Source organism: Dunckerocampus dactyliophorus, chromosome 5 (assembly GCF_027744805.1).
Source record: "Dunckerocampus dactyliophorus isolate RoL2022-P2 chromosome 5, RoL_Ddac_1.1, whole genome shotgun sequence".
NCBI lineage: Eukaryota > Metazoa > Chordata > Actinopteri > Syngnathiformes > Syngnathidae > Dunckerocampus > Dunckerocampus dactyliophorus.
Window position 1 is genome coordinate 20,889,280 of NC_072823.1, and position 27,537 is coordinate 20,916,816.

General features: G+C 42.4%; 1 protein-coding gene across 7 annotated transcripts in view; it reads left to right on the plus strand.

Annotated features, from left to right (window-relative positions):
- Window positions 1-27,537, plus strand: part of LOC129181511 (membrane-associated guanylate kinase, WW and PDZ domain-containing protein 2-like) — a 133,875-nt gene that overhangs the window by 25,440 nt on the left and 80,898 nt on the right. For all 7 annotated transcript variants that reach the window (XM_054776797.1, XM_054776796.1, XM_054776800.1 and 4 more), the window contains exon 2: window positions 2,928-3,044. In XM_054776797.1, the coding sequence (XP_054632772.1) occupies window positions 2,928-3,044 (117 nt within the window). The remainder of the gene's footprint in view (window positions 1-2,927; window positions 3,045-27,537) is intronic.

Below are 27,537 nucleotides of genomic sequence, written 5' to 3' on the forward strand. Positions count from 1 at the left end.
GTTTCCCTTAGCATTTTCTGAAGCTGTGGTGGTGGGCTACATGGGACTGCCGCCGCTGTATTGTGCCACTGCTGCGTCTGCAATGTTTTTTTATTATGACAAATATTTTTTTAATGACTTAATTATTTATGTATCAACTTATTTATTTAACGTTTTTCAACAGCCAGCAGAACATGAACCAAGAACATTGCAAAACTTAATTCAATGGCAAAGTTGCTGAGAGCACTTAAAGTGAGAGTTTAAAATGTTGAGCCTTTTGTTACCTGACTAACAAAAGTCAGTACTATGTGGCTGTTAGTACAAAAGTACAGTCAAACCTGTCTATAGTGGCCACTAAAGGGAAACGGCAAAAGTGGCCGTTATAGACAGGTTGGCGGCCATTTTGAATTTGTGCACGCACATATTAACATGTCTGTGATTAGAAGCTTGTTGTGTTTGCAGATACATATAATTATACTGTTACATGTTGACCAGTAGAGGGCACTGTGGGACTGTGGATAAAAGTTGTAAAGAACAACTAGGTTAATAAACCGCTGTTAATAAAGCGATTAAAGTGCATCGACATGAGTCTCTCCTTCCCCACAACAAGGGGCATTACAGTATTGACCAGTGCACATTGTCTCACACCAGGAAATAAACGGTGTCACTGTCTGCAACAAGCTCCAAAGAAGACGGCTTTTTTTATGTGGAACAACTGACAGTTTGTGTGGATCTTGTGAATGATTGTGACTGAGCTAGGACTCAGTAATTAAAGTCTACACACGACGGCTTCATTGCTTAAAAAACGAAACTTTTTCGTGCATGAAGCTTCTGCTTGAGTCGGCATTTTGGCCGCTATATGCGGTCAGATATTGATTGACCAAGGGATACAAAATGGGTGGCCGCTGGCCGCATTAGACAGGTGGCCGCTATACACAGGGTCTATAACGTGTAAATTTTTTGCGGGGGATTTTTCAGTGGCCTCTATAGGCAGGTGGCCGTTCTATACAGGTGGCCGCTAAGACAGGTTTGACTGTGCTACATTTTGTACTATTTGACACAGACCTAAATTTAATTTGATGCCTGTTTTAGAGTAAAACTAATACATGGGAAATTATTGTTCAATCAATTAGTTCAAAATAACAATTAACAAAATAAAATAATTTAAATATTTTTGTTATAGAAATGTGTCCTGTAAGAGTATAAATTGAGAGTTTTTTGACAAAAAGAAAGGAGAGGTGAGCTATTATATGACTGCCTAAATTTAACTATAGTTTATTTAAAAAATACATCTCATCATACATCTCTCATAGTGTGCTCATTTGTCATTAAATACAGGTGTCATGTTTTGAATAGAACACTTATAAAACTACTAAGAGGTGAAGCAAATATTCTTTGGTGAACTACTCAACATCAACTGATGAGCAACCGCTAGCATATGAGCTACAGTAACTGTTGGAGTGTGATAGCATTACTGTCTAAAGCTGGACACATTACGTGTTTGTTGAAAAACTCAGCCACACATCGAGTGTTTGGGAGACAAGCCATAAGTGTTATAATGATAACAAGAGAGCAAGACTTTTAGGGGACACTTGTTAATAAAGTAAGTTAGCCTAAATGTGATAGCCACTTCTAGCTCGCCCATGATCTAGCTAGCTACTACCAGAGAGGCCAGAAAAAGCCGACAGAAAGTCGAATGAGATTGAAACGGGAGAGATCACGCATTTTAACATTTTATGGACTTTTTTTTTTTGCACGATAATAAGGAACACAGTGAATGTCAACACAAGACACTAGTGCCGCGACATGAGCAAGTGCCGACACGGCAGACAAGCAATTCCGGTGCAATTCCGGCACAGAGAAACTTTGAATTGTTTTCAAAATAATTGTGGTGAATTTGTGCGTAAATAATAACCTATATATGTATCTATATAGCATATGCAGAAAATACATTCATACAATATATTACTTAACATTGTTTTCAAGTTAATTTTCAAGGTGTGGCAGCTTTTATTGTGTAGTGGCAGGCCGCCACGATCAATTACATGTAGCGGAAACCCTGGGAATATAAGATGAGGTATTGGTCGTCTGTCCTCTGTAGGACTTTGTCACTGTACCTGCTGACATCGCACTTTACTGCCAAAGGGGATGACTCGTTTACACAATTGCCATGCTTTCTGATATGTGTGTGTGTTTGTGTGTGTGTATGTGTGTGTGTGTGCCTTTGTTGCTTTTCCTTTTAGGTTGATGAACCCCCCCCCTCGCAACCAACTACAAAAACCTAAGCATACACCTGAGCTGAGTCTCATAATTGAGTGCTTTTACCCAAACTGTTACCATGGTGTCACAGAATAGTTGGCTTTAGAAAGGAAGAAATTGTGCATCATCTTGCAATGTATTGTAATAGAGTTTGATGATGACAACGCCAAGAGAAGGACACACAGGAACACTTAATGAGGTCCAGTACAAAAGCTGTATTGAAAATTCTGAAAAGTCTGCCATTAACACGGCTGTCTATCGGTACAGGCAAAACAACTCTAATAGATGTCATGGAACTCTGTAGGTGTACCTAATATTGTTAGGAATACAGTTACGTACTTATATTATAGCCGCTGACTTGCTAAAATGGGCCTGTGGAGCTATGACACTTAAGACTGTACTGACTGTGTGGCCAACATGCTAACCACTCGGCCACCGTGCAGCTGTAAGCAAAGAACCCTGATATTTTCTTTAGCCCAATTACACGAGTTACATGGATTTATATATGAATAAGCAGAGTTGTTAGCTTCTCCAAACTGGTTAATGTGTGCTTCTATTGCAGTGGGGGTGATTGGGTAAGTATGTGGCTTGTGATTGAAGATAGGCAGGTTTGTCACCATGGTGTCTACAGTATGGTTTTGCTGTGTCCACTGCTGAGACCTCTAACCCTCTAACTATCCTCTGTTTAGGGGGGGTTGTTGACAAGGACCTGCGGCACTACCTCAACCTGCGCTTCTCCAAAGGCTCTGTGGATCACGACCACCAGCAGATCATCCGAGACAACCTGTACCTGCGCACCGTTCCCTGTGAGTCTTCAACCTCTGATCGGCGTCACACCATCTGTGAAATTGTCTCTTTTATGACCCCATTGTCCCTAACTTAAATAGGATCCTCCCTCCATCACCTTCTCTTTTTCCTTTTCTCGGTTTTACTTTTCCTTGCCGCCCTCAGGATGTTGCCCTCCAATTTTTTTCCATTACACACAGGCTCTTTCTCTCACCGCCTTCCTTCCACATCGTCCGGCTGCTGAGTTTTTCAGCCTGAGGTTTCCACGGCAACCACCCTCTTGTCTCGAGGCTTGTGATGCAGTGACGCCCCAACCCCCTCTTTTAACAAACACACACTCACGCTCACACTCACACACACACACACACACACACACACACACACACATATATATATATATATATATATATATATATATATATATATATATAAGCAAGAGAAAGATAAGAAAATGTCACTCAGCAGGATCAATAATGTTTTTTACCTTTAGACACATAAAGATACATTGTGGATGGTTTTTTTTATATATTCAGTGTTAGCGCCACCTTTTGGAGTCAATATCATTGCCACTGAATGCTCTCAGCAGCTTGTGAATCAGCTTTAGAGGCTGAAGCTGCTCTCATGCCTGATTCCGCAGAATACTAAGGCTACTAAACATGCTATATTCAATGTAGGCTGCATTCACATTGTCACGTTTGTTTCGGTTAAAAGGAACTCTAGCGCGATGGCTGTGCGAGTGTAACCTGAGTGGTCCGTCCAGGCTCGAAGCAGGGTCTGCAGAATGAGAGTCGAGGGCACTAGCCATCGAGCTAAAAGCCAGAGCTGTCAACTTGATGTCCAGCGCGACTGTTTAGGCATCAGGTGCACCAGCTGGCATACACTCATACGGTTTGTTTGGTCAAGTGTGAACACCATCATCCGAACCCTGGTGCGGTTCGGTTCCCTTGAGTTCAAATGAGAACGCTACACAGACCAAATACACGGACCAGTGTTAAAAAGATAGCAAAAATCATGCAGAAATTTTTGGTCCAGACCAGAGAACGGAACTACAAGTATGAACGCACCCTTAACACATTGTGCGTTCTGCTGACGAATATGTTTCTATATGTTGCAAAAAGGTAAGCTGCAGTGGCTCAGTGTTGGTAAATTGCAGTGGGTTATCACCAGGCTGTAAAGTGAGCGCTCCAGTGAACAATCTCGGCAATAAGCTCAGCAGGTGAAGCGACATTCTAAACATATGGTTTTAAACTCTATTATGAAATATTAAGCCACTCCGTCAACAAGCAGTAACCAAAACTGAAAGGTCAGCTTGTAAAAATGGCGCACTATTAGCCACCTTACCTCATTGTCATGTGTGTAGTCTCCTGTAAAATTTATGCAAGAAGTTAATTTGAGATACAACGCGGCCATCTGTTTAAAGAGCAAAGAACTATAAACAGCGTCTTGTTTCCGACTGGTTAATTTGGCAAATACAACACTCACCAGACACTACATTAGGTACACGTGCACAATCTAATGAGATTCAATACTGTTACAAGTCATCAAAGGTTGTAGACAACCACAATGTAGCCCACTGGGCATTTTCTGGATTGCCTCATGCATTCCAATACAGTAGTGCAGCGTTTGTTTTACAGTTGAATTAGTTTCAAAAGGTCTGCCGAAAACCGAGGCAATTTTTCACATAGGAAATAATATAAAGCCACTTAATTAGTTCCACACACCCACAAATATGAAGAAATATGAAATAATTGACGAATTATGATGGTAAATCATATTTACCGTTATTGAGAACTGGTTGGCGAGGAGTAGAGAAAGTGGAGGGGCTGTGACGCCATCTTTGTACTCGACGATGAGTTATTTCTTGAATGTAATAGTGTTTCTCACCTTCTTCATGAAATTGCTGGCACTCAACTTTCTTTGGCCCCATGGTGGGTTATGTGGAAGTTGTACGCAATTTAAAAAAAAATGCACAAACAGTGAGGCTCCAACGCAAAGGGTGCTTTGTCTGGGAACTCGGTTCTGAGGAATTATAAAGTACATGGACATGGGTAATGCACAATATTGTACAAAAGAGACAGTATACGAAAATCAAGACAAAATTTTGAGCAAAAAACGAATCATACAAACACTGGGCGTGAGACTTATTATGTTCTCTGTGCCACACTTTGAAAACCCCTCGAGACCACGAACAAGACCAGAAATAAGCCTAGTTTTCTCCAAGCGCTACTGTTTGGCTCAGTTTTAATGCCTTTCTATTGTAAAGGATCCCCAAAATATCCAATTCAAACTAGGGATGTCCCGATCTTCAGGATCGGGATTGGCTGCCGATCTGCTGTATTTGTGAAGATTGGATAATATCGGCTTCTGCCATGACATCGTTCCGATCCGTTTGCCGTATCACGTTCGTAACTCTGAGCTGCACTCCAACATGGTAGGTGCCACCCGCAAGAAGAAGAAAACGCAACGCCACCATGCAAACATGTCGGCGGTGACAGTAGTTTCACGTTGGACGTTGGATATTCAGCTCCGTAGCGACAGCGGTAGTTTCCTCTCACTGGACTGCTGCGTCATGGTATAGAGAGCTTGCACGGGAAGCGCCGCTCTGCCGCTTATAATAGGGACCACACAAACACTACTAAACATGTCGAAACGGCAGCGAAAAATCGTGTATGGACATTCATGCTCTCTTACGGAGCGTGCATGGAAGCTAGCGGGGTTTGCTTAGTTTAGCTATTGCAGCTGTGTGTGTGCGCGACTCAGACTGGATGAGTATATTTTCACCATGTTGTGTTTTACTGCTTTAATGTAAGGACCATTTTACAATGGCCACTGACGATGTGCAGGTTCTGAGTGAAAAAAGATGAGACGCACGTTTATTCTTGCACGTATCAACTGTCAGTTGCCATTGTCAACACACACAACACATTCCCGCCTTCAAAATAAGAGCGCTCTTTGTCACATTTGTCTAGTTGTGTCAACAAAATAAGGGTGTCATTAAAAACACAATTGGAATTCATCTGTGACTACATCTTCCTTAATCACAAGCACGGGCAGTTTGTTGAAGATTTTGTAGCAATATGTGCTGAGGCTGACATCCCATTAGAAAAGTTAGCTAAGCTACGTCCATTTTTCAATTACTGGACAAAATGGGCCAGTAGTGTATTGCATCAATAAATGTAAGGACTTTTGTATTTTATTCACTAACCCAAATAATACGCACTCTATGCTGGTAAAATAAGTGGAAAAGGTAAAAAAAACTGAATTCTAAAAAATTAAAATGGAAAAAATGGAGTTTGGGAAAAAATTAAACGGATTTCATAGGGCCCTAAGAGAGCTTGTTAAAAAAAAAAAGTCATATATTCTAAATCATACCACAAATTGATCTATAACCATGTCCAATGATTAGTCCTAACCTGGAAGCATTTTGCACACACATTTTTTCCAATTTTATCTTTTATTGGATGGACTTTTATTGGATTATTTTTATTGGACCTGTCTGTTCCAAAAGCCAAACAATGTGGTTGGTCATGCTGTGAAAATTCAGCAATACTTTGGTTGCATAATTTTCAATGCTTTGAAGAGATATTTTCATAACCATATTCAAGTCCACAAATTCATGTGTGTAACTAAAGCTTATTATTATTAAAAAAGCAAACAAACAAAAAAAGATCTGTAACGGATTGAATCGGCAAGACTATAAAACAATCGGATCGGATCGGAAACCAAAAAATGTGGATCGGGGCATCCCTAACTCAAACCATCCCACTTTTTAGTACCCTTTCATGTTTCCAGTGGTACACTTCAATACGCTTGTGTAGAGTGGATCTAGACACACTGCTGTCCATCTTTCGTGTTTCGGTAGAACAATTTGGAAGGGACGAAAACATACTTTTATTTTCTTTTTGAATTCTATACATTATGACGGGAAGACAATGTTATTTACAATGCATATAATGTTGCTGATATGCTATCATGTCACACTGCAGTATTTACTTAAAAATGTCTCTTTTTGCCGGTTTTGTCAAGAGCTGGACTCCCCTCGCTGTTTTTCTTCCTTATTTGCAACACAGCGCCAGATCACAATGCATTCATTATATGATAAATCTTTATGACCTGCGTGAAGCCACGTGTTTTGACTAAGTGGATTATTTTCCAGTCTTTTTATCGATTTTTTTTTTTTATTATGAAAGGTAATGCTTATCATGTGTAACAGGCGAAGAGGTATTGCATTACAGTCATTCTTGATTCGCAATGGAACCGTTGAATAGAAAAGAGTCCATTCCCATAGTCTTAGGTACTGTATGTCACGCTCACATGTGTAATGTATCTAATGAAGTCACACTCCATTGCTGCCACTTTCATTTGTTGCGGTCGTTCCTTCCTTGTTCCTTGAGTTGCGTAACCCTTTCCTTTCGTTGGCGGTTGTGTTGTGAGTTTCAGTGCAGGTCGGCTAATGATGTGAGCGGTGAGTGGGTCGGTCGGGTTGGAAGAACTGTGGCTTTGTTGCCACATTTTCAATTAAAAAAAAAAAAAATCTACTTCGAGCTGTCCCCTCAGTGTTATGTGTGAGAAGAGTAATGACATCCACCATAATTAAATGCCTATCATTCTAACAAAGCTCATACCGTGTAATGGGAGATTAGGAAAAGACGTCCTGCTCTTCATTTTGATTTTTATGCTGAATATTTTAATTGGGTTTTCAAGCATCGGACATCAATGCATGACTTCCTGGCAGGTGCTGCTCAACTTTCACAGGCTGTTTCAATTTGTGCACTTCCATACTTACATTTAGCATTTTGAGTGCATAAGTGCATTCACACTGATAAGTATGGTCAAATTCAGTGCATTGTCAGTACCCGGATGCTGGACTCAACCCGCCCCAAATGGTGAGTGTGATGCAATGTTCCTGCAAACTTTTCAAGTGTCTGAGCATACACGCAAACAACCTGAGCACCGCCTGCTGTGAGCACCTTCCGACGTGCACACCTGTAGTATCACACCTTTCCAAAACCTGAGAACTTGAGGTAGTCCAACTTCCATTCTGTGGTATTTTGTATACGAGTGGGTTCAAAAGGTCAGCAAGGAGTATTTCACAATGTAGATTTCTTTTTTTTTGTCTACCTCAGACAAAACAAGCCATGGAATTATCTCATCCAATGAATGATCTGAATCTTGTAGGAAACACCTAGTTTATCATTTCATTTTCCATTTCTTTTCTTGTTTACCATTTATTTTGTTAATTATGTACACTTTTATCTCCTTTTTTCCTTTGTGTTATGCAGCAGCCTGTTTTGGCACCACTTGTGTACTTGAAAGTGATGCCACATTTTCTATATGTGTTTACTTTTATCTAAATAAAACATGAAAATTAAAAAATCTCATGTGCCCCAGTACCACATGCACAGTTAAGCCACTCATTTAGTCCACACTTTTCACTCAGCCAGCCAGTTTTCACTCAGAAAATACGGGGTTAGCAAGCAGCAATTAGCTCCCTTAACTCCTCTGCACCAGTAGCTATACACAACATGTACTATGTAATGCGCTGTTAATGAATTGATTGGCAGCTTAAGCAAATACATAGCAACAGGATCTCATCATTGGCTGGACAGTGTTCGTCATTGTGTTGTTTCCGCTTGTTGTCGCCTGTCACTCATTGAGATGTATTGCCAAATGGTACACAATTTGTTATCGGTTTATTTTATTTACAGTTCAGGTTGGATTTTATTTTGTTGTGCTCCAAGGATTTGCTGTGCGCTGAGAACACAAGAACAGTACACACGCGCAGTTTAGGGGGAATGTTGGTATGCGGCGGTGGACCCTAGCCACAAACAATCATCACCATTTTGGCTACGTAGCGGAAGGGGAGGGACTAAATCGAGTGGTTCCAATTCACGATTAAAAAGGTGTAGTGCCACCAAACTCAACTCACACATTAATTGCAATAATTTCAAAATGAATACATTTAAAAGCAACTTTTCCCAGACCGATTGCCATAATATAACCAGGATGATGCAATGTGTGAGGTGTGTTTGGTGGCACTCCACTTCATAGAAGTGAAATTATTGAATAATCATTTGTTTCTTTTCGTGAAACATTTATAGACATCCCTGAAATCTGGTCTCACTGCTTGCTGCTCATAGAGATCAGTGTAGGTTATGCTCCACAGAGGACTGCTTGTTGTGTTAAAAAAAAAAGTTATTGATTCCGAAAGTTCAAATCTGTGAATATATTTCTAACTTTACTGCAGTGTGAATCTGAAGGCATTTTTGTGTGGATCTGCAAGCCAGAAATTGAGCGCCAAAGTCACGTTTTGTACTTGAAGGTTGTTCTGTTTCTGTACTTGAAGGATATTTTTTTGTACTTGAAAGATTTTAGTTTGTATTTTTTTTGTAATTGAAGAAATATGTTTCTTTGTGTGAGTAAAACATGCTGTATGTTTCTGAAGCAGGATGCATTTGTTTGATATGTTTGTTTGATAAAGGTTTCTTATTTCCAAAACAAAAACAAAATGCATTAGTTTCTGAATGATGTTTTGTATTTGCAAACCAGTTTGCTTGTGAATCGTTGGGCGTGAGTAAAATATGTTTTGCGTGTTTGTGAGGTTTTGGCATGATTTTGACTCAGTCAAACTTTGTCACTCTCAAAATATGCGGCCTCATGAACAAAGTACATAGTGTACAGAGCCCATTACGTTATTGCCAAGGTAGTGTGGGTCAGTCAGCTGACATTAAGTTCCCCCCCCGATTTGCTGTTGTGCCTCTGCGGCAAAGAATAAGTGGTGAACAGACGTAATCTCAAGCGACACACAGAAATTTTATCTTTAGTACTTTTATCTTTAGTATTCAGATTATAGATAAACTAAGGCCCTGTCCACACGGGAACGTTTCAGTGATTTAAAAAAAAAAAAAGCCTCCACACTGTGCCGTATTATTAAATAGTTGCATCCAGACAAAATGGATCACTGGGTGAAAACGATGTAATGCACAAGGCACACCTACATGTGGCACTGTAAACAGACACGCACACGGAACCACATGACACATCAAGCTAAACCAAACTATAGAAGAAGAAAGAATGCATGCGCATAAGTCCGTCATCTTCCGGTTTTCCAGGCTCATCTAGACTTACGACGAAGTGGAATTACTACTACGAGTCATTTTGCAGACTAAGACAACAAAATATCGGGACAGTGTTGACTGGGGTGAGACATGTCCGTCGAAATATTCTGATATTATGTTGGCTCGTCATCAAAGCTCACTTCTGGTCACGTAGCGATGACGTCATAGTTTCTGTAAAACAGCGTTTTGGCTGTCTACACGGAAACGACAAGCCATAGTTTTCAGATTTTCTCACTCTGAAAGCCGTTTTCAAAAAATTCTGTTTCAGGGCACCCAGAACACAGTTTCCGTGGGGATGAAAGGGTGAAACGATAAAATACTTTTCTGTTTTGACCTGAAAACTTTTCCGTGTGGTAACTTCTAACTGAGCGGTAAGATGGCTATATCTATAACAAAAGTTATCCATTCACTTGTAGCGGCTAGTTATGTAGACAAAAAGTCAGTACATTGATGGCTCTGCTTCGTGTCCTGAAGTTCACTATAGAAATGTATGTTTTCTACACTTTTGTTTGTGAAAATACTATTTCGTGGTTAATTAGAAAATGTGCCCATTGCTGAAATCTTAATATGTTGCCTTGACTTGGCTGCATTGCCCTTTTGGATAATCATTTTCATTTCTTGTATGTCTGTAATATTTGATAGCAAATGCTAACTGGACGTAATACATGAACAGTGTGTATAAAGAACGCTCCAGAGCTATTTTGACTGACATAATACTCAGGTTATGTACACAGCTATTGAGAAAATATGTGTAATTATCTTTATTGCCATATTGAACTGAAATGTGAATTATTGAATGATATCAACAATTTTGATTACCTGTAAACTTTGAAACTGTGAATGTAAAATATTAATCATCAAATATTAATCTGCTATTTAGCACTGGTGCGCAGTGCATTTGGTACCTATGTAACGGATGCCAGTCTGTGCGAGTGTACGTTGGTAAACCTCACTCCCTCTGCCTGAAGAGCTGCGCTGAACACGCGGCCGACAGTCCGGGCTTTTAGTCGCGTGGTCAGCGCCCTCGCCTCCCATTACGAAGGTCCTGTGTTCAATCCCCGGTGCGGGCAGTGCGAAACAGGGCGGGTTACACCTAGGCCTTTAGTGGGCCGGACAGATTTTTTTCACCTGATTTTTTTTCCAGCTGGTATCAAAAAAAGACTACAATGCTCATAGTTAATATGTCTGTGGAGGGGAACTCCAACCAATCAGGACAGGGGGCCTACCTCTTTGCGCTGATAAACCAATGGGGGAACTGGGAGCCTGTAAGCTGGCTTTGAGAAAATCAGAAGTCAAATCAGAAGTCTGATTGGCTTAAAAAAAAACAAAACAGTCCCATTGCTAATGGTGCGTATGTGACAGCGACCTGTCAATCTCGTCAGGATGTCCTGGAAGCTGATTCTGAAGGCCCTGGGCAGCTTACATAAATATGGCAACATACAGAAGCGAAAATGAGATTGGACAAAAAAAAATCTAATATACACTACTGGAAGCACAGCAGCTAAAAACATGCTACAAATTAAGATACTAGACTAAACAAACAAATACTAGGTACATAGGTACATCATTTTGACTTGTAACTTGCATGCTGAAAAGGTGTGTGCACTCAGGATATACATGTACTATGTACATAAATATTCATATTTATAAATACACAAAATATATATATTCTCTATGTTTATATATGACTGCATTTGTCATGGGCACCGCTGAGGACTACAAAAAGGCCAGATATGACCTGAGGAGGTCCATACGAGAGGCCAAAAGACAGTACAGACAGAAGCTGGAGGCCTACTATTCCACCTCAGACCCTCGGTGCATGTGGGCAAGGCTCCAGCACATCACAGACTATTGACAGCGGAGTAGCGTAGCCACATCCAGCCAAACCACACTTGCAGATGAGCTGAATGAGTTCTACGCCCGCTTTGACACCCAAACTCCTGATGAGCAGAGAGGGTGGCTGGACTTGGGGACCACACAGGACTCACCTCTCATGGTGACATCAGCTGATGTGCGCAGGGTTCTGAACAAAACCCATGAAAAGCAGCAGGCCCAGACAACATCTCAGGCGTTAACTTTGGGTTTGCTCATCAGAGCTAGCTGATGTGCTTGCTGACATATTTAACCTGTCACTTGCACAAGCATCTGTACCGACCTGCTTTAAGTCCACCACCATAGTGCCCGTACCCAAGAAGAGCAACGTGACCTGCTGAAATGACTATCGCCCTATAGCACTCACTCCTATTGTTATGAAGTGCTTTGAAAGAATAGTCATGACCCACATCAAAAAGAGCATCCCGGCCACTGTGGACCCTCTACAGTTTGCATATCGCCAGAACCGGTCCACGGATGATGCCGTCAACACTGCCATCCACACAGCCCTTTCTCACCTACAGGGCCAGGACACACATGTCAGAATGCTATTTATAGACTATAGCTCTGCATTCATCACAGTCAGCCCCCACAAACTCACAAATAAGCTCCTCACACTTGGCCTGTCACTCTCCCTCTGTAACTGGGTGTTTAACTTTCTCACAGGCAGGCCCCAGTCAGTCAGAGTCCACAATCGCACATCCAGCTCAAAAATTGTGAGCACTGGGACCCCACAGGGGTGTGTGCGGAGTCCGCTCCTCTACACGTTCTTCACCTATGATTGCGTGGCCTCCCAGAACAACACCAGCATCATTAAATTTGCAGATGACAATATAGTCATCGGCCTGATCACTGGTGGTGTTGAAACATCATACAGAAGAGAGGTGGCGGACCTCATAGCTTGGTGTCGTGATAACAATCTCCTCTCCACTCCAGCGGGTGATCAAGACCTCACAGAACATTGTTGGGGCAGCCCTCCCCTCACTGCAAGACATTTATAAAACTAGAGTCCTACGAAAAACACACAACCTCATCAAGGACAGCACACATCCACAACACTCATTATTCACACTCCTACCGTCAGGCAGACGCTACAGGAGTTTGAAGTCCAGGACCACAAGGCTGGCAAACAGCTTTTACCCACAGGCCATCAGGCTTCTCAACGAAGCACTCACACATGCCGCACGCAACACACGCACACACTCATAGCACTTTTATTTATTTATTTATTTATTTATTTATGTATTTATTTATTTGTATTAATGTCTCTTCTGTTGTTGTTGCTTAATTTATTGGTATTAATGTTTCTTATGTTCTTATTCTTTTTCTTGTGTTTTCTTTCTTTTCTTGGGAGAATGAACAGAATAAGAATTTCATTCCATAGTATAACTGCCTGTTTTACTATGCATATGACAATAAAACTCTTGAATCTTGAATAGTAGAGGGTAGATCTTTGGGACTTCATTTTAAAAGTAGCTTGCAGGTTGACAAAGTGTGAGCACTCCTGGTGTACATAGTGTACATATTGAAGTGTGCTGATGAAAGTATACCATTTGAGACACAGCCACATGTCACGTGTGAGTGGCCATGGCGGTCCGGAGTGCGGCGCTGCTTGAGGCCAAAGAGCCGTTTGTAGTTTGTGGTTGGGAGCGTTGTAAAATAAAAAAAAAAACAACAACTCTGTTTTCCTCTCCACGTCCGCAGCGCTCTGACCGACCGCCCTGTCAGTGTGAGTCTGTCAGCCTGACGAGCAGACGCCATTCTGCATCACAACATGCTGTCACGCTGAAGGACGTGGGAGGAGTTGTGTCTGTCTGTTTGTGTACTTAAATTCGCTAGAAGGCTTGCATGCTGAGATCAAATGCTTCCTGTTACATCACACACAACTCGAGATTTTTGCACGTTCTTGTTAGTGAGCATTTATTGTACCATCTCTGTGTTTTAATCTGCTTTGCACTTTCTTTTTCTCAAGTTGTCAGAAGTAATACTCGCAGACCGTACACTTCAAGAACACACTCGGTGAACAGACACACACATAGAGCACTTGTACTGAGTGACCACAACAATCTGACATCCAATCACAGATCAAAATAGGTTAATTGGAAGGGGGCAATAATTGGAGAGATGCTGTTATTTTTGAAATGTGTGTGATGAGCGGGGTACTTGTTTTAGACGAGTATTTGTTCCAGATAATTCATTTTTGCTGAGTACGAGCATGAAATGAGTACAGCTCATCAATGTCTGTAATCGTGATGAAGGAAAATCCTCATTGGGTAACTACTTATGTATTCACTCTTCACGCTGTGTGATTGGCTGGTCACACACAGCGACCGCCCCTCCCGAGACAGACTCCCTACAGCCAGAGAGGAGTATCCGGTGCATTTGACAAGACAGAGTTGAAAACGGCTTGTGTCGCGTTGGTCACTGCCTCCACTCTGGATGTTTTGTTTTTTTTAGGTTTTCCTCAGCTCAGCTCGTATCTAAAGTTACTTGGTAAACTTGTTTCGTTATCATATGCTGTGCATTTGACAAGACAGAGCTGTAAACGGCTTGTATTGCGTTTGTCAGTGCCGGTGTTTTTTTTTGTTTTTTTTTTCTGTCTGCTTGCTTCTAATTTGGCTGGTGATATAAAGTCAGTTGGAAAACTTTGCTCATGGTACTGAACTTTTGCTTTTGAGAAAACTACAGTGAACAAGGCTGACAGATTATTTCCCTTTTTGCCATCACTGGATGTTAGCATGAATCACCAACTTCACACAGATCATTAAAAAATAATAAAGTCTTACAGCTCTTAAACACATCCACAGTACACATATAGCTGAATAATAAACAATAAATATAGCAACTTCTGATCAATCCATGTCAATTTCAGACTTAAAATAATGTACTGATTTAAGCCCCACCCATTTACAATTAAACCAAATTAAACCACGCACAGCTTATGACCCGCCCACTCCGAGTGCAGATAAGGACACACATAATTTAGATAGGTGAACAGATAGAGATACAAGCGTAATCACTCATCCCTTGTGAAAACCCATTATATACTGTATTACACGTAGGGATGATATCGGTTGACTGGTATTGCCATAAATATGAGATTTGTTCATATTGGTGTCTGATTTTCTGCTAATAATGATATCAGCGTGCAAGTGATGACGTTCTCCACAGAGCAACAAGCATGCTCGCTCGGTATGTCCGCAGTCTGGTATTACTTCCAAGATTCGTCTTTGGATTGTAAATATGTGTAAGCGAGGGTCTTTGTCTTAAGAGCTTGACGTTGTGCAAGCTCAACACAACGAAAGGATGGCAGCTGTGAAACTTGGGAGGCACTTTTTATTAGCATGCAGGTAGCTTCGTCTCACTGTCACCACACAGCCTTCAAGAGCCATAGACAAAACAACACATTTTACAATAAGCCTGCATCTAACAAAATACGGGTCTCAGAAAAATAGGGGAAGTGAGGCATCGTCCTTCAAATGATCATGATTTTTTTTTATGACTTTTGTCAAAAGCATGGTCAAACAGCAGCAACACAATCAATGTTGTAATGTAGTAAGGAGCAAACTGCTCAGCCAGGCTCAGCTTTAGCGGAATTAATCCCGCTAATGAGTTCACAACATGAGTGAACAACAGTATGGTAAGTGTAACACGCATGAGTTTCACACCAACAACTGAGTATCAGAAATTTTAAGTGCATGCAGAGGTAGCTAAAGCTGCCAGATGCTGACCACTGAGCGTCCATTATTTGCTTTTTTACCAAAGCGAATAGCTCAGTGTACTCGAACAAATGCATGCCATTCCATTCCATTTTCCTCCGCTTATCCGGGTCCGGGTCGCGGGGGCAGCAGTCTCAGTAGGGAAGCCCAGACTTCCCGGTCCCCGACCACCTCCTCCAGCTCCACCGGGAGGACACCGAGGCGTTCCCAGGCTAGCTGTGAGACATAATCCCTCCAGCGTGTCCGAGGTCTTCCCCGGGGCCTTCTCCCGGCTGGGCATGCCCGAAACACATCACCAGGAAGGCGTCCGGGAGGCATCCGGACTAGATGCCCGAGCCACCTCAGATGGCTCCTCTCGATGTGAAGGAGCAGCGTCTCTACTCTGAGCTCCTCCCGGATAACCGAGCTCCTCACCCTGTCTCTTAGGGTGAGTCCCGCTACCCTATGAAGAAAACTAATTTCAGCCGCTTGTATCCGCGATCTCGTTCTTTCGGTCATGACCCAAAGCTCATGACCATAGGTGAGGGTGGGAACATAGATCAAACGGTAAATTGAGAGCTTTGCCTTCCAGCTCAGCTCTCTCTTCACCACGACGGTCCGGTACAGCGACCGCATTACTGCAGACGCTGCGCCGATCCGCCTATCGACCTCACGCTCCAACCTTCCCTCACTCGTGAACAAGACCCCGAGATACTTGAACTCCTCCACCTGGGGCAGGACCTCATTCCCAACCCGGAGGGAGCAATCCACCCTTTTCCGACTGAGAACCATGGCCTCGGATTTGGAGGTGCTGAGTCTCATCCCAGAAGCTTCACACTCAGATGCAAACCGTCCCAGTAAACGCTGCAGGTCACAGCCCGATGAGGCCATCAGGACCACATCGTCTGCAAATAGCAGAGATGAGATCCTAGTGCCCCCGAACTGGACTCCCTCGACATCTTGGCTGCGCCTAGAAATTCTGTCCATGAAAATTATTAACAGAATCGGTGACAAAGGGCAGCCTTGGTGGAGGCCAACGTTCACAAATGCATGCCTCACCCCAAATAGACGGAACGGAAGAAAGCACCAATGAAGGAGACGCCGGCGAGCACCAACAAAGAGGAAGCAGATCGAACGTTTGCCTTAACTTCACTAAAAAAAGAGCGGTTGGCTCAGTGCAACATTTGCAACACAATGATATCTTGCAAAAGAAGGTGCACGGCCAACATGATTAAACACCTCCGGATTGATGGTAATTGAAGAACTAACAGAGTGCCCCCTCTTTGACGCTGTATGTCGGACTTAAGCAGTCAGAATCAGGGATGTCAAGCAACAAATGACTTCTTTCTCATGTCAATGTAACGGAGGGTTTAAAGATGCCCGCTGATGCTGTAGAAGTTCGTTGTAAATAAAAGACGGGAGCCACGGCTGCAGGATGCAGGTTTATTCATGTACACAGCCCGTCTCATTTAGCAAGTCAAGAGACCTTCTCAACCCACACAACACGCTTCTGCCTTTAAAATAAGAGCACTGTGCACCACATCCCTTTACTTGCAACCAAACAAGGTGTCATAAAAAGTAGCTTACACCAACTTTGAGACAGCAAAAAAGGTATATTAGTGCTAACAGGGTAGCTCAGCTCAACTATCCAGCTAATGTTAGCCGTATACTTTTCATACACAAATCCTTTACAAGTTGTTTGATATTCTGTACCCAGGTTAGTGCATGTTTAAGTGCTTGCAGCATCACAACTCACTAACACATAAACAACAGCGTATGTGGAAATGTTTTTTCTTGAGCTTTTCAAAAGTAAACTTCCTTTTGTGAAAGTATACTCTTGTGGAAATAAACTTCATAACATTTATATTCAACTTGAATTGTTTGATATTTTTATACTAGTTCAAAATAGCCCTGTGAGAAATTCATAGAAAAGTTCATATCGTTAAAAAATTCATAGAGAAGTTCAGACATTTCATCCAAAAAGAACTCTGGTTAGCGCCCTCATTTAAACCATGCAAACTTTTATGACCCTGCTTCTTAAACGCATCAGAATCTTTAGGAACCAGAATTGAAAGGAGGGATTTGAATCGGAACCAGAATCGGTCAAATACAAATGAAGACCAACCCTAACTATAGCCATGTTTCCACCAGGCGGTGCAGTTCGATTTGGTACGCAACACCCTGCCTTTCCACTGCTGATGTGTAGCTGATTATCTTAGCAGATAGCTACATCACACGTCTACTGTATATGATAACATTATAGCCACTGAATTCAATAAAGAAAACAATAAGAAACAAATTGCAAATGTCCTTTTAAATCCATTGTATCACCCCCAAGTAGCACAGAACGAGGTTTGGATTAAAAAAAAAACTCACAGGGTGCTTGGCTTGGATAAACCAACGCATGAGAACTGGATTGAAAAAAAACAAAATTAAAACTGTTTACACAAAAGCTAAGCAGTTTTATGTTTCGCATTTTCCCTCACTGTACTGAAAGTGAACTGAACCTTAACGCTGACGTACATACTGAACTGGGATTATGGTGCACCCCTTACAGCCGTGCAAAAGACAGACAGCTCACATCTCAATCTTTGTTACGCCAGAATATTTTGAGACAGTTATGTTAGATATTGTTAAATTTTTCTGTTAACATGGAAAATACACAGGCCGACATCGACACTCCTACTTCGTTCTTAACATGTTAACACACGCTGTTGGGAAACTTGTTGGGACAGAGTCTGGAATTGACTGCTTGTTTCGGAGTGGCAATATCGGAGATTTTAAATGCAGGCCAATATATTTCAATACTTGTTTTTAGCTGATATTGGCCCGATATCAGTATCGGATCGAGACAGTCCTAGTAAAGACGGATGCTTAAAAGAAGAAGCAAGGTGCAGTAATGGTCATGAGGACATCGGCAGGGGAGGACTGTGAGGGCAGAGTGGCGTCGAGATGGAGGGGACAAGAAGAGTACCCATGTGTTGCAGGGAATAATATATGGGATCCTAGTAAAGTCATTCCCATGAGGAGCGTCTCCTCTCTGCCTTTGTGCTTGGAAGAATCAGTAAAAGGTCTATAAATAGCCCCCAACGGTGAGCAGTACGTTTTCCTCCTCAGATAGCCTATAAATACATGCAGCTTCTGTCACATTACATCTGCTGCCTCTGGACGCACGCTGGTCCGCAGCTTTGTAGCCATCGACAGGGAATCCTCGGAGAGGAGGAGGAGGAGGAGGAGGAGAAGGAGTAGGAGTAGGAGAAGGTGTTGCTGGGTAACATGGTCTTGATGCTTAAGGAGGGCAGTATGGTGGTGTCATGTAAAACAGATGATTGCAGTAGTGATAGCAAAGTGAGGGAAATGACACCTTGTAGGATGTTTTCTATGCAGAGTTGGTAGCGCTCATAAAAGGTGTGAATGCTGAGGAGCACTTTTAAGTTTATGTTTACAAAGTGACTTTAAACAGCTCTTTTCTCCCACATGCAGTCAATAAGCAGCTCAAGCTCTGGATAAACAACATGTATCAGAATGTTGGGATTGATTGGTTTCCATCAATGAATGCCCAGTGACTAGAATGCAGTCGGTAAGATGAATTACGGTGTGCACAAATATACTGTATGTTCAGACTGAGCCAATGTTTTTCTGTATTTTTATTGGCTGGTGAGGTGTGTGGTTATCCTATTTTGCAAAAGGTATAATACAGGACTTAAAGTAGCCTAGATCTTCTAAAAGCTCCCTGCAAAGAAGGTGGTGTTTATACACTAAACAGAAAATGATAAAATGTCATATGCCAAGAGATTAATTTAAAACAAGGGCTATATATATTGAAAAAATTATTTTCAAGTGACGCAAATTACAATGACAGGGGCTCTGCTACTGAGCTGTGTAGAACCCCAAGAGATATTGAAACTAAACTTTCAATCAGGATGTGCATTGCAGAATTTAAGTCAAGAAATAAGAAAAACTAAAAACTCATAGGAGAATGTTAGAAACCCCATATAAGAGCTGAAATGTAATATAAATATTATCCTTTACATTTTTATATCTCTCAGGTCTAAATGAAAACTTCCACAATTACCTGTCATGAGTGACAGTAAAAAATTATGCATGTAAGTCCAACATTCTGTTGGGAAATATCTAGCGCTTTAGTGGCTAAATCCTCCATGATGCATCTCCAAGCTGTTGCTAACTCTGCCTGGTGATGGAAGAGCAGAGTGCAGTTTAGGAAGTTAGAATAACATTGAAAACGAGTTTTAAACAACAATATTGTAAGGGAAAAAAATGCAGAATATGCACCACAGACTTTTTGCTTTTTATAACATCAAAATGTTTATTTGGGATGGGCACTACTTTGGCCTAGTCTGCTACCAGGGCAAAGTCTAGTTGACTAGTCCAAGCAGTATTACTGTTGTCTATAAAATAGTTTATTATAATAATATCCAAAGAGATTATATTATTAATAATATTATTTTCTTGCTTTCATTATTATTATCTTTCTGAGCTGATATGCTGAGAGAAATGACATAGTTTTTACTGAAGTTTCCAAATCCTTGGCCTTATAAAATGTGGTGTTAATCGGAGATGCAGGAGGTGATAATTCTCAAAGTTCATCCTCACAGACCCTCTCCCTCTCAGCAAGGCAAACGTAGCTCGTTGTTAGCCAATAACGTCTTTTAACCTTTTTACTGTCTTCTTATTGTCTTTTTATTGTGTATGTATGTAAAGTACTTTCATGTGAAAAAATTAGGACCCGCAATAGTGTAACTCTTGTGAGTAACTCTCCTGAACCGCTGCATACAATCGGGTGAAAATGTGTCAAAACATGCACCCCTACTGTGTTGCATGTGCTATTATTTTCGGACAGATAGACCACATGGCTCTTCCTTGAGCTACAAACTTATTGTGGTGGAGGAGTTTGTGTGTCCCGATGATCCTAGGACAGGCGTGGGCAAACTTTTTGACTCGCATTGAGTTAACAAAATTGGCCGTGGGGCCAGACTATATACTTGATACATGCACACTATTTTACACTTATAATTCTAACAGTCCACCTGGAATTATAGTGTCATACAGTCTGCTCTATGTACTGTATGTGCTTGTGTCCCTTTTCAGGAGCACTTTAAGCATCAGACCACATCAAATAACAAATTTACAGTTTTTTGGGGTTTTTTTTACTGAATAAGACACCCGGAATATACATGAATAAAGCATGTGACGTACAATGTGAACTATGAACGCTAAAACGTTGAATATTAAATAGTATGTCGATCTCCTGTATTTTTACTTCCCAGACGGTGCAGTGGGTAGGTTAAGTTGTATGTCAAATATTTTTTAACTTGTTGTTTGGTACCATGGGTGAGGTTGTTGTTTGGATCACTACATGTGAAAAGCCATCAAAAAGTTGTGTGACTGACTACTTGCAAGACATGTTGCCAGCTTGTATGTTTAAGCTTTAAATACTTTGGAAGCAACTGGCGGGCCGGATTCAAACGCTTGGTGGGCCGCATCTGGCCCCCGGGCCGTAATTTGCCCACCCCTGTCCTAGGGGCTAAGTTGTCGGGTGCTTTTACGCGCCTGATAGGGTCACCCATGACAAACAGGTCCTAGGTGAGGGACCAGACAAAGAGTGGCTCAACAGACCCTATAAATAAAAAAATCATTGGACTGAGTTTTCCCTCACCTGGACATGGGTCACCGAGCCCCTCCCTCTGGACTCATCTGGTGGTCGGGCCTATACACATGGTGGCCCAAAGAGACAACATGGGTAATCCCCTCCAATGTGCTCACCACATGGGAGGGGCCAAAGGGGTTGGCTGCAGAGTGAGCTGGGTGGCAGCGAAAAGCGGGGAGCTTGGCGGTCCGATCCTCGGCTGCACAGGCTAGCTCTTAGTACGTGGAATGTCACCTCTCTGGTGGGGAAGGAGTTTGAGCTGGTGCGCGAGGTGGAGAAGTTCCGGCTAGATGTAGTCGGACTTACCTTAACGCATAGCAAGGGCTCTGGAACCAGCCCTCTCGAAAGGGGCTGGATTTGATTCCACTCTGGTGTCGCCGGCAGTGAGAGGCGACGGGCAGGGCTTGTGGCCCGTACATTGGAGTTTAACCCGGTGAACGAGTAGGTAGTTTCCCTCCGCCTTCGGGTGGGGGAACGGGTCCTGACTGTTATTAGTGCCTATGCGCCAAACAGCAGTTCAGAATACCCGCCCTTTTTGGAGTCCCTAGAGGAAGTACTGGAGAGTGTCACGTTGGCAGCGACAGTGAGACCTGGAGAGGTGAAATTGGGACGATCGACCCCCTGATTTCAACTTGAGCGGTGCTTTGTTCTTGGACTTCTGTGCCTATCACAGATTGTCCATAATGAACACTACGTTCATGCATAAGGGTGTCCACATGTGCACTTGACAGCAGGACACCCTGGGCCGCAGCTCAATGACTGACTTTGTGGTCATGTCATGGGACTTGCGGCCATATGTTTTGGACACTCGGGTGAAGAGAGGGGTGGAGCTGTCAACTGATCGTGACCTGGTGTTGAGTTGTCTCCGATGGTGGGAGAGGATGCCGGTCAGACTTGGCAGGCCCAAACGCATTGTGTTGGTCTGCTGGGAGGCGGCGGACATTGAGTCTTTGTGGGCCATGTTCCGTGCCTCCATTGTCGAGGCGGGTGATCAGAGCTGTGGCCGTATGGTCGTTGGTGCCTGTCGTGGCGGTAATCCCAGAACCTGCTGGTGGGCAACAGTGGTAAGGGATGCTGTCAAACTAAAGTCCTATCAATCGTTTTTGGCCCATTGGACTCCGGAGGCAGCAGACAGGTACAGGCAGGCCAAGCAGTCTGCAGCTCTGGCAGTTTCTGAGGTAAAAACTCGGACATGGGAGGAGTTCGGAGAAGCCATAAAGAACAACTTCCAGACGGCTTCGATGAAATTCTAGACTACCATCCACTGTCTTTAAAAAGGGGAACACCATCCGGTCTGCCAATCCAGAGGCACTGCCAACCAAAACACGCCCACAGCATCCAGGGCCTTAAGGAATTCCGGGCAGATATCATCCACCCCCAGGGCTCTGCCACCAAGGAGCTTTTAGGCCACCTCGGCAACCTCAGTCCCAGAGATAGGAGAGCCCACCGAGGAGTCCCCAGGCTCTGCTTCCTCGGTGGGATTGAGGAGGTCTTTGAAGTATTCCTTCCACCTGTTCACACCATCTCAAGTCAAGGTCAGCAGCACACCATCCCCACCATACACAGTGTTGATTGTGCTCTGCTTCCCTCTCCTGAGAAAATGGAACAGAGGGTGTCTTCTCAGCCTTCCTGATAGGGCTGGGCAATATGGACCAAAACTTATATGCCGATATACTGTATTTGGGATGAATATTGATATACGTTACACAGTATAGGCCAAAAGTTTGGACACACACAATACAAGCCCATTGTCCCAACCCCATTAATAAGGCAAGAAATTCCACTACAGTAATTAACACTGACAAGGCACATCTGTGAAGTGAAGACCATTTCAGGTGACTACCTCATGAAGCTCATTCAGAGAACACCAAGGGTTTGCAGCGCTATCAAAAAAAGTTCTAAGACATAAAATATATGTCTAAAATATAAGACATATTTAGAATTGTGTCATACTTTTTATGTTAAACAAGCAAATTTGTGCAGCGTCTGCAGCATCTGCAGCAATGCGGACTCTGGATCGGTCCATTGTAATGAAGAGGGAGCTGAGCCGAAAAGCAAAGCTCTCAATTTACTGATTTACATTCCTACCCTCACCTATGGTCATGAGCTTTGGGTAGTGACCGAACGGACAAGATCGCGGGTACAAGCAGCCAAAATGATTTTTCTCCGTTGGGTGGCCTTAGAGATAAGGTGAGAAGCACGGTAATCCGTGAGAAACTTGGAGTAGAACCGCTGCTCCTCCGCATTGAGAGAAGCCAGATGAGGTGGCTTGGCCATCAGGATGCTTCCTGGACGGGCCCCTGGGGAGGTCTTCAGGGCACGTCCGACCGGTAGGAGGCCTCGGGAAATACCCAGGACACGTTGGAGAGACTATGTCTCTCAACTGACCTGGGAATGCCTCAGCATCCGCTGGGAGGAGCTGGACGAAGTGTCCGGGGAGAGTGAAGTCTGGGCTTCCCTGCTGAAGCTGCTGCACCCGCGACCAGACCTTGCATAAACAGTAGAAGATGACTGGATGGATGGATACACCACATGGTGGCGCTGTTATTAAACCCCAATGTTTGACCTATCGTAAGTTGGATTGAATTGAAATTTCTCACAGAGCTCATTACGCTCTACAAAAACCTGTAACTTTAGTGTGTTTTGCAGAATTGAGCAAAATTAGTCAAAAACCATCATTGTTGGCGCAGGGGCGGACTTGGCAAGTAAATGGCCGTATGTCATTGACCATTTGTATAATGATTGTAAAACTTTGAAGGTATCTGTATCACATACAGTATATGCTAGCATGTCTTCCAAAGCTTTATGAACATGACCCATAAGAGGTGACACAAATGTCATTTAAACTCATATGATTGTACACAGCAAAAGAATGCGTAAAAAAAAGGTGATCATCAGTGCATCAAAGACTTGCTACAGGCTACAGTTAATTATGTTATGACCTATTTTGTCATTCAAAATATAATCAACAGTGTCATTTGAGCTGACTTTATCATTGGAAGCTTGATTGTTTTCTCGAGCAACTTTTATGGCCCATAGCAATATCATAAAAAACTGGACCATCTGTGGTTTAATGGTTTAATTCATTCTGGACATGCATACAAGTTACACTGGAGCATATCACATAGCACAATTCACAGTTTTGCCTTTCCAAAAAGAAGTAGGAAGAAGCAAAGCTTATTTAATCCTACCCCTCATCAGTTTCACATCAGCTGCAATACATTTATTCACCTCTTGTTTTCCAGATGTTCTTTTGGCCTTTTGTAAATACCTAGAAGGGTGCCTTGGCATACATTGTGGTCATGTACAACCATGCATAGTTTTGTCCGTATCCCTCAGTTGTTATTGTGTTGGTTCCCCCATGAATATGTTTTCTAATGTGCTGCTGAAGAGCCACAGCTTCTTTTTATAGTGAGAGTGATGTTTGTGCAGGCAGACGGACACCTACTGTCTCTACACAGGGCCAAGAACAGCGCCTCCAAAAGGAACACAACATTCATGTCTGATGGAAGACTTCCTAGTGGCGCTACCAACTTCTCCCACTTCCCATCTGCCTTTGATTCCTCCCCTTTATGTCATTGTCGCCTTTGAGAATAATTTCTGCTGGCACCATTCTGATGGCATCTTAAATTTTTTTGAAGTGTCTGTGAGTAAGCCTCAGCCACCAATTGCTCATGCGATTGTTGAATTGCAATGCCGACAGAATAAGCCTAATTGTGTTTGTGTGTGTGTGTAGCCGGGGTGATGATTGTGTATCTGTGTAAATGCTGAAAACAAACTGTGACTGCGCTAATATGTATTTTTTTCCTGCATTGTCACACTGATTATTCTGTTTGTGTGTTGACTTTTAATAGGCTGAGCTGGTGAATGTATAATGCTGCTACACACTGTAGTGTGTCTAGGTTGTGCTTGTTCTTCTCTTTTTGTGTGAGTAAAGCAATGTACATCATTCCTGAGGGAGTGACTGCTTAAAAGGGTGATTTGCCTGCTGGCGTTGTCTTGTTAAAGATGGCTGACACACTTTGATGTGCTTGTGCGCTCCCTGCAGAGTGATTGGCACTCTGGATCATTGTTGTCGCTCCTCATAGGAGAGAAACTACAACAGAAATCTATGACGAAATATTCAGCATGATTGATCATGAGGAAGTTTTGGCCAAGCGCCGTTTGTATAAGAGCAGCAGTTTCCACCTGGCTCCCTCCGTAGTTGAGAGTTGGTAATTAGCTTTTGATAAATACAGTGGAACCTCGGGCAGAAGAATGTGTATGTTTTAGAAGCTGTGTGCCAAATTTTGTGGTGATATTAGCAAAACACCCCAAAGTGGGTGGGTTTTTTTTGTGCGCATTGAGGTGTCTGAGAAACTTCAAGTCAATCCAACGTACGGGGTCAAAGTGTACTTATAAAGTCACCATATGGTGAAATTGTGAGAAAAAATAATAGCACAGGCAAAACAGTATACACATGTTTTGTGTGTCTTTTTGCGCGTGTGTTTGTGTGTGTTTGATTAATACTCAATGTCATCCTGCCTCACTCAGCACTGCAGACTAATAACGGTGCTTTTCAGCTTATCGGGCCTGATTTCCATCACCACACGAAACACCTCAGTGGAGGAGTGATCAATGTCACCCTGAGACATAGAGGCAATTTTAAAGTAGGCTGCTAATATGTGCATATGTTATATCCTAGGTTCCCAAAGTGGGGTACGCGTACCCCTAGGGTTACGCACATTACCGCAAGGGGTAGGTGAATAAAAATTAAAATCAGCTTGACTACATTAGCACCGAACACTGAGATTTACATAATGCGCTCAAACCTCATGTGAACACCCACAGCAGGTACTACAAGTACAGTGCAGAAGAAAGGTGACAGCATGAAGTTGTTCATTGATCTGTGTGTGTTAATATTGAAATTCCGCTATATAAGCCAAACCGTTGTATAAACCGCACCCACTAAATTTAGAGGAAAATCCCGATTTCTTCATACATAAGCCACCGTTGTGCACGTCATAAAATTTGTTATTTAGTGCACAGAAAGACGTTACACAGAATTAAAAAAAAAACTTTTAATAAAATAAATGTTTTTTTTTCACAAACAGTACTTGCCAAACAGTTCCGAATAGAAAAGGTTGAGCATTCCTACTAATGTGGGAGTGCAGCGTGGACGAAAGGACAGGAGCCGCGGCTGTAGAACGCACAGTTGTGTGGCACAGCTTTGTCTCTCGACTGACTACCATCAAGTGACCACAACAAAACTTCCGACCTTCAAAATAATAGCACATCCTGTAGTGCAACAATATAAGGGTGTCACAAAAAAAAATGCTTACAATAGTGTTTTTTTCCTGCTTCAACTTGTAAGGAGATTATACACAAACTTGTGCAAAATTGCACAGTTGGTTCTATGACAGCCAAATCCATCGCCTTTAACCTGAAAGCGGCATCATATCTATTTGTTTGTGTGTTTTCTATGATGGAAGATTGTTACTACCGAGTGTATGTGTACAACACATTCCAGTACAGTAGGTGGCAGTATGCACCTAAACGTTGGTTGCAATCCGCCTTAAACAAAAAGTAGAAGAAGACCGCGTCTAAATCCGAGCACCTATATTTTGGCAGCCAGTTTTAGATGGCTATATAGCAGCTTTATTTATCTCCAAGAGAACAACACAGCATTTTATGGTTTGTTTTATAGTCTTTATTCTATCTGTATTTCTATTTATTGATGTACAGTGTTTGCCTCGTTTATCACGGGGGACAGGTTCCCAAAATAGCCCGCAATAAGTGAAATTTACGAAGTAGCCAACAATTATTGTATATGTTGTAAGGCTGTAAAACCCCTCACCATACACTTTCCACACTTTGCTCAGACGGGCATTAACATTTTCTCACATTTCTCTCTTGTTTAAACGCACTCAAAGTTCAAATTTTGTTAGAATTTGAATGGTCAATTTACAAGGTTGGACACAAGAAACGATTAAGTGACTCACGCGTATTTCACTCCTCTGATTGTGCCTCGTCCTGGCGCCGTTCAGCTATAGCGTTTTTGTATCCTTGTGAAAACATATTGCTCATATTACTGTAGTAGTATTTTACTCCTCCTCGTCGTTCTCCATGAAGCAAAGATTCATTTACAGTATTCTGAAATGGCGCCCGACAGCCTTGT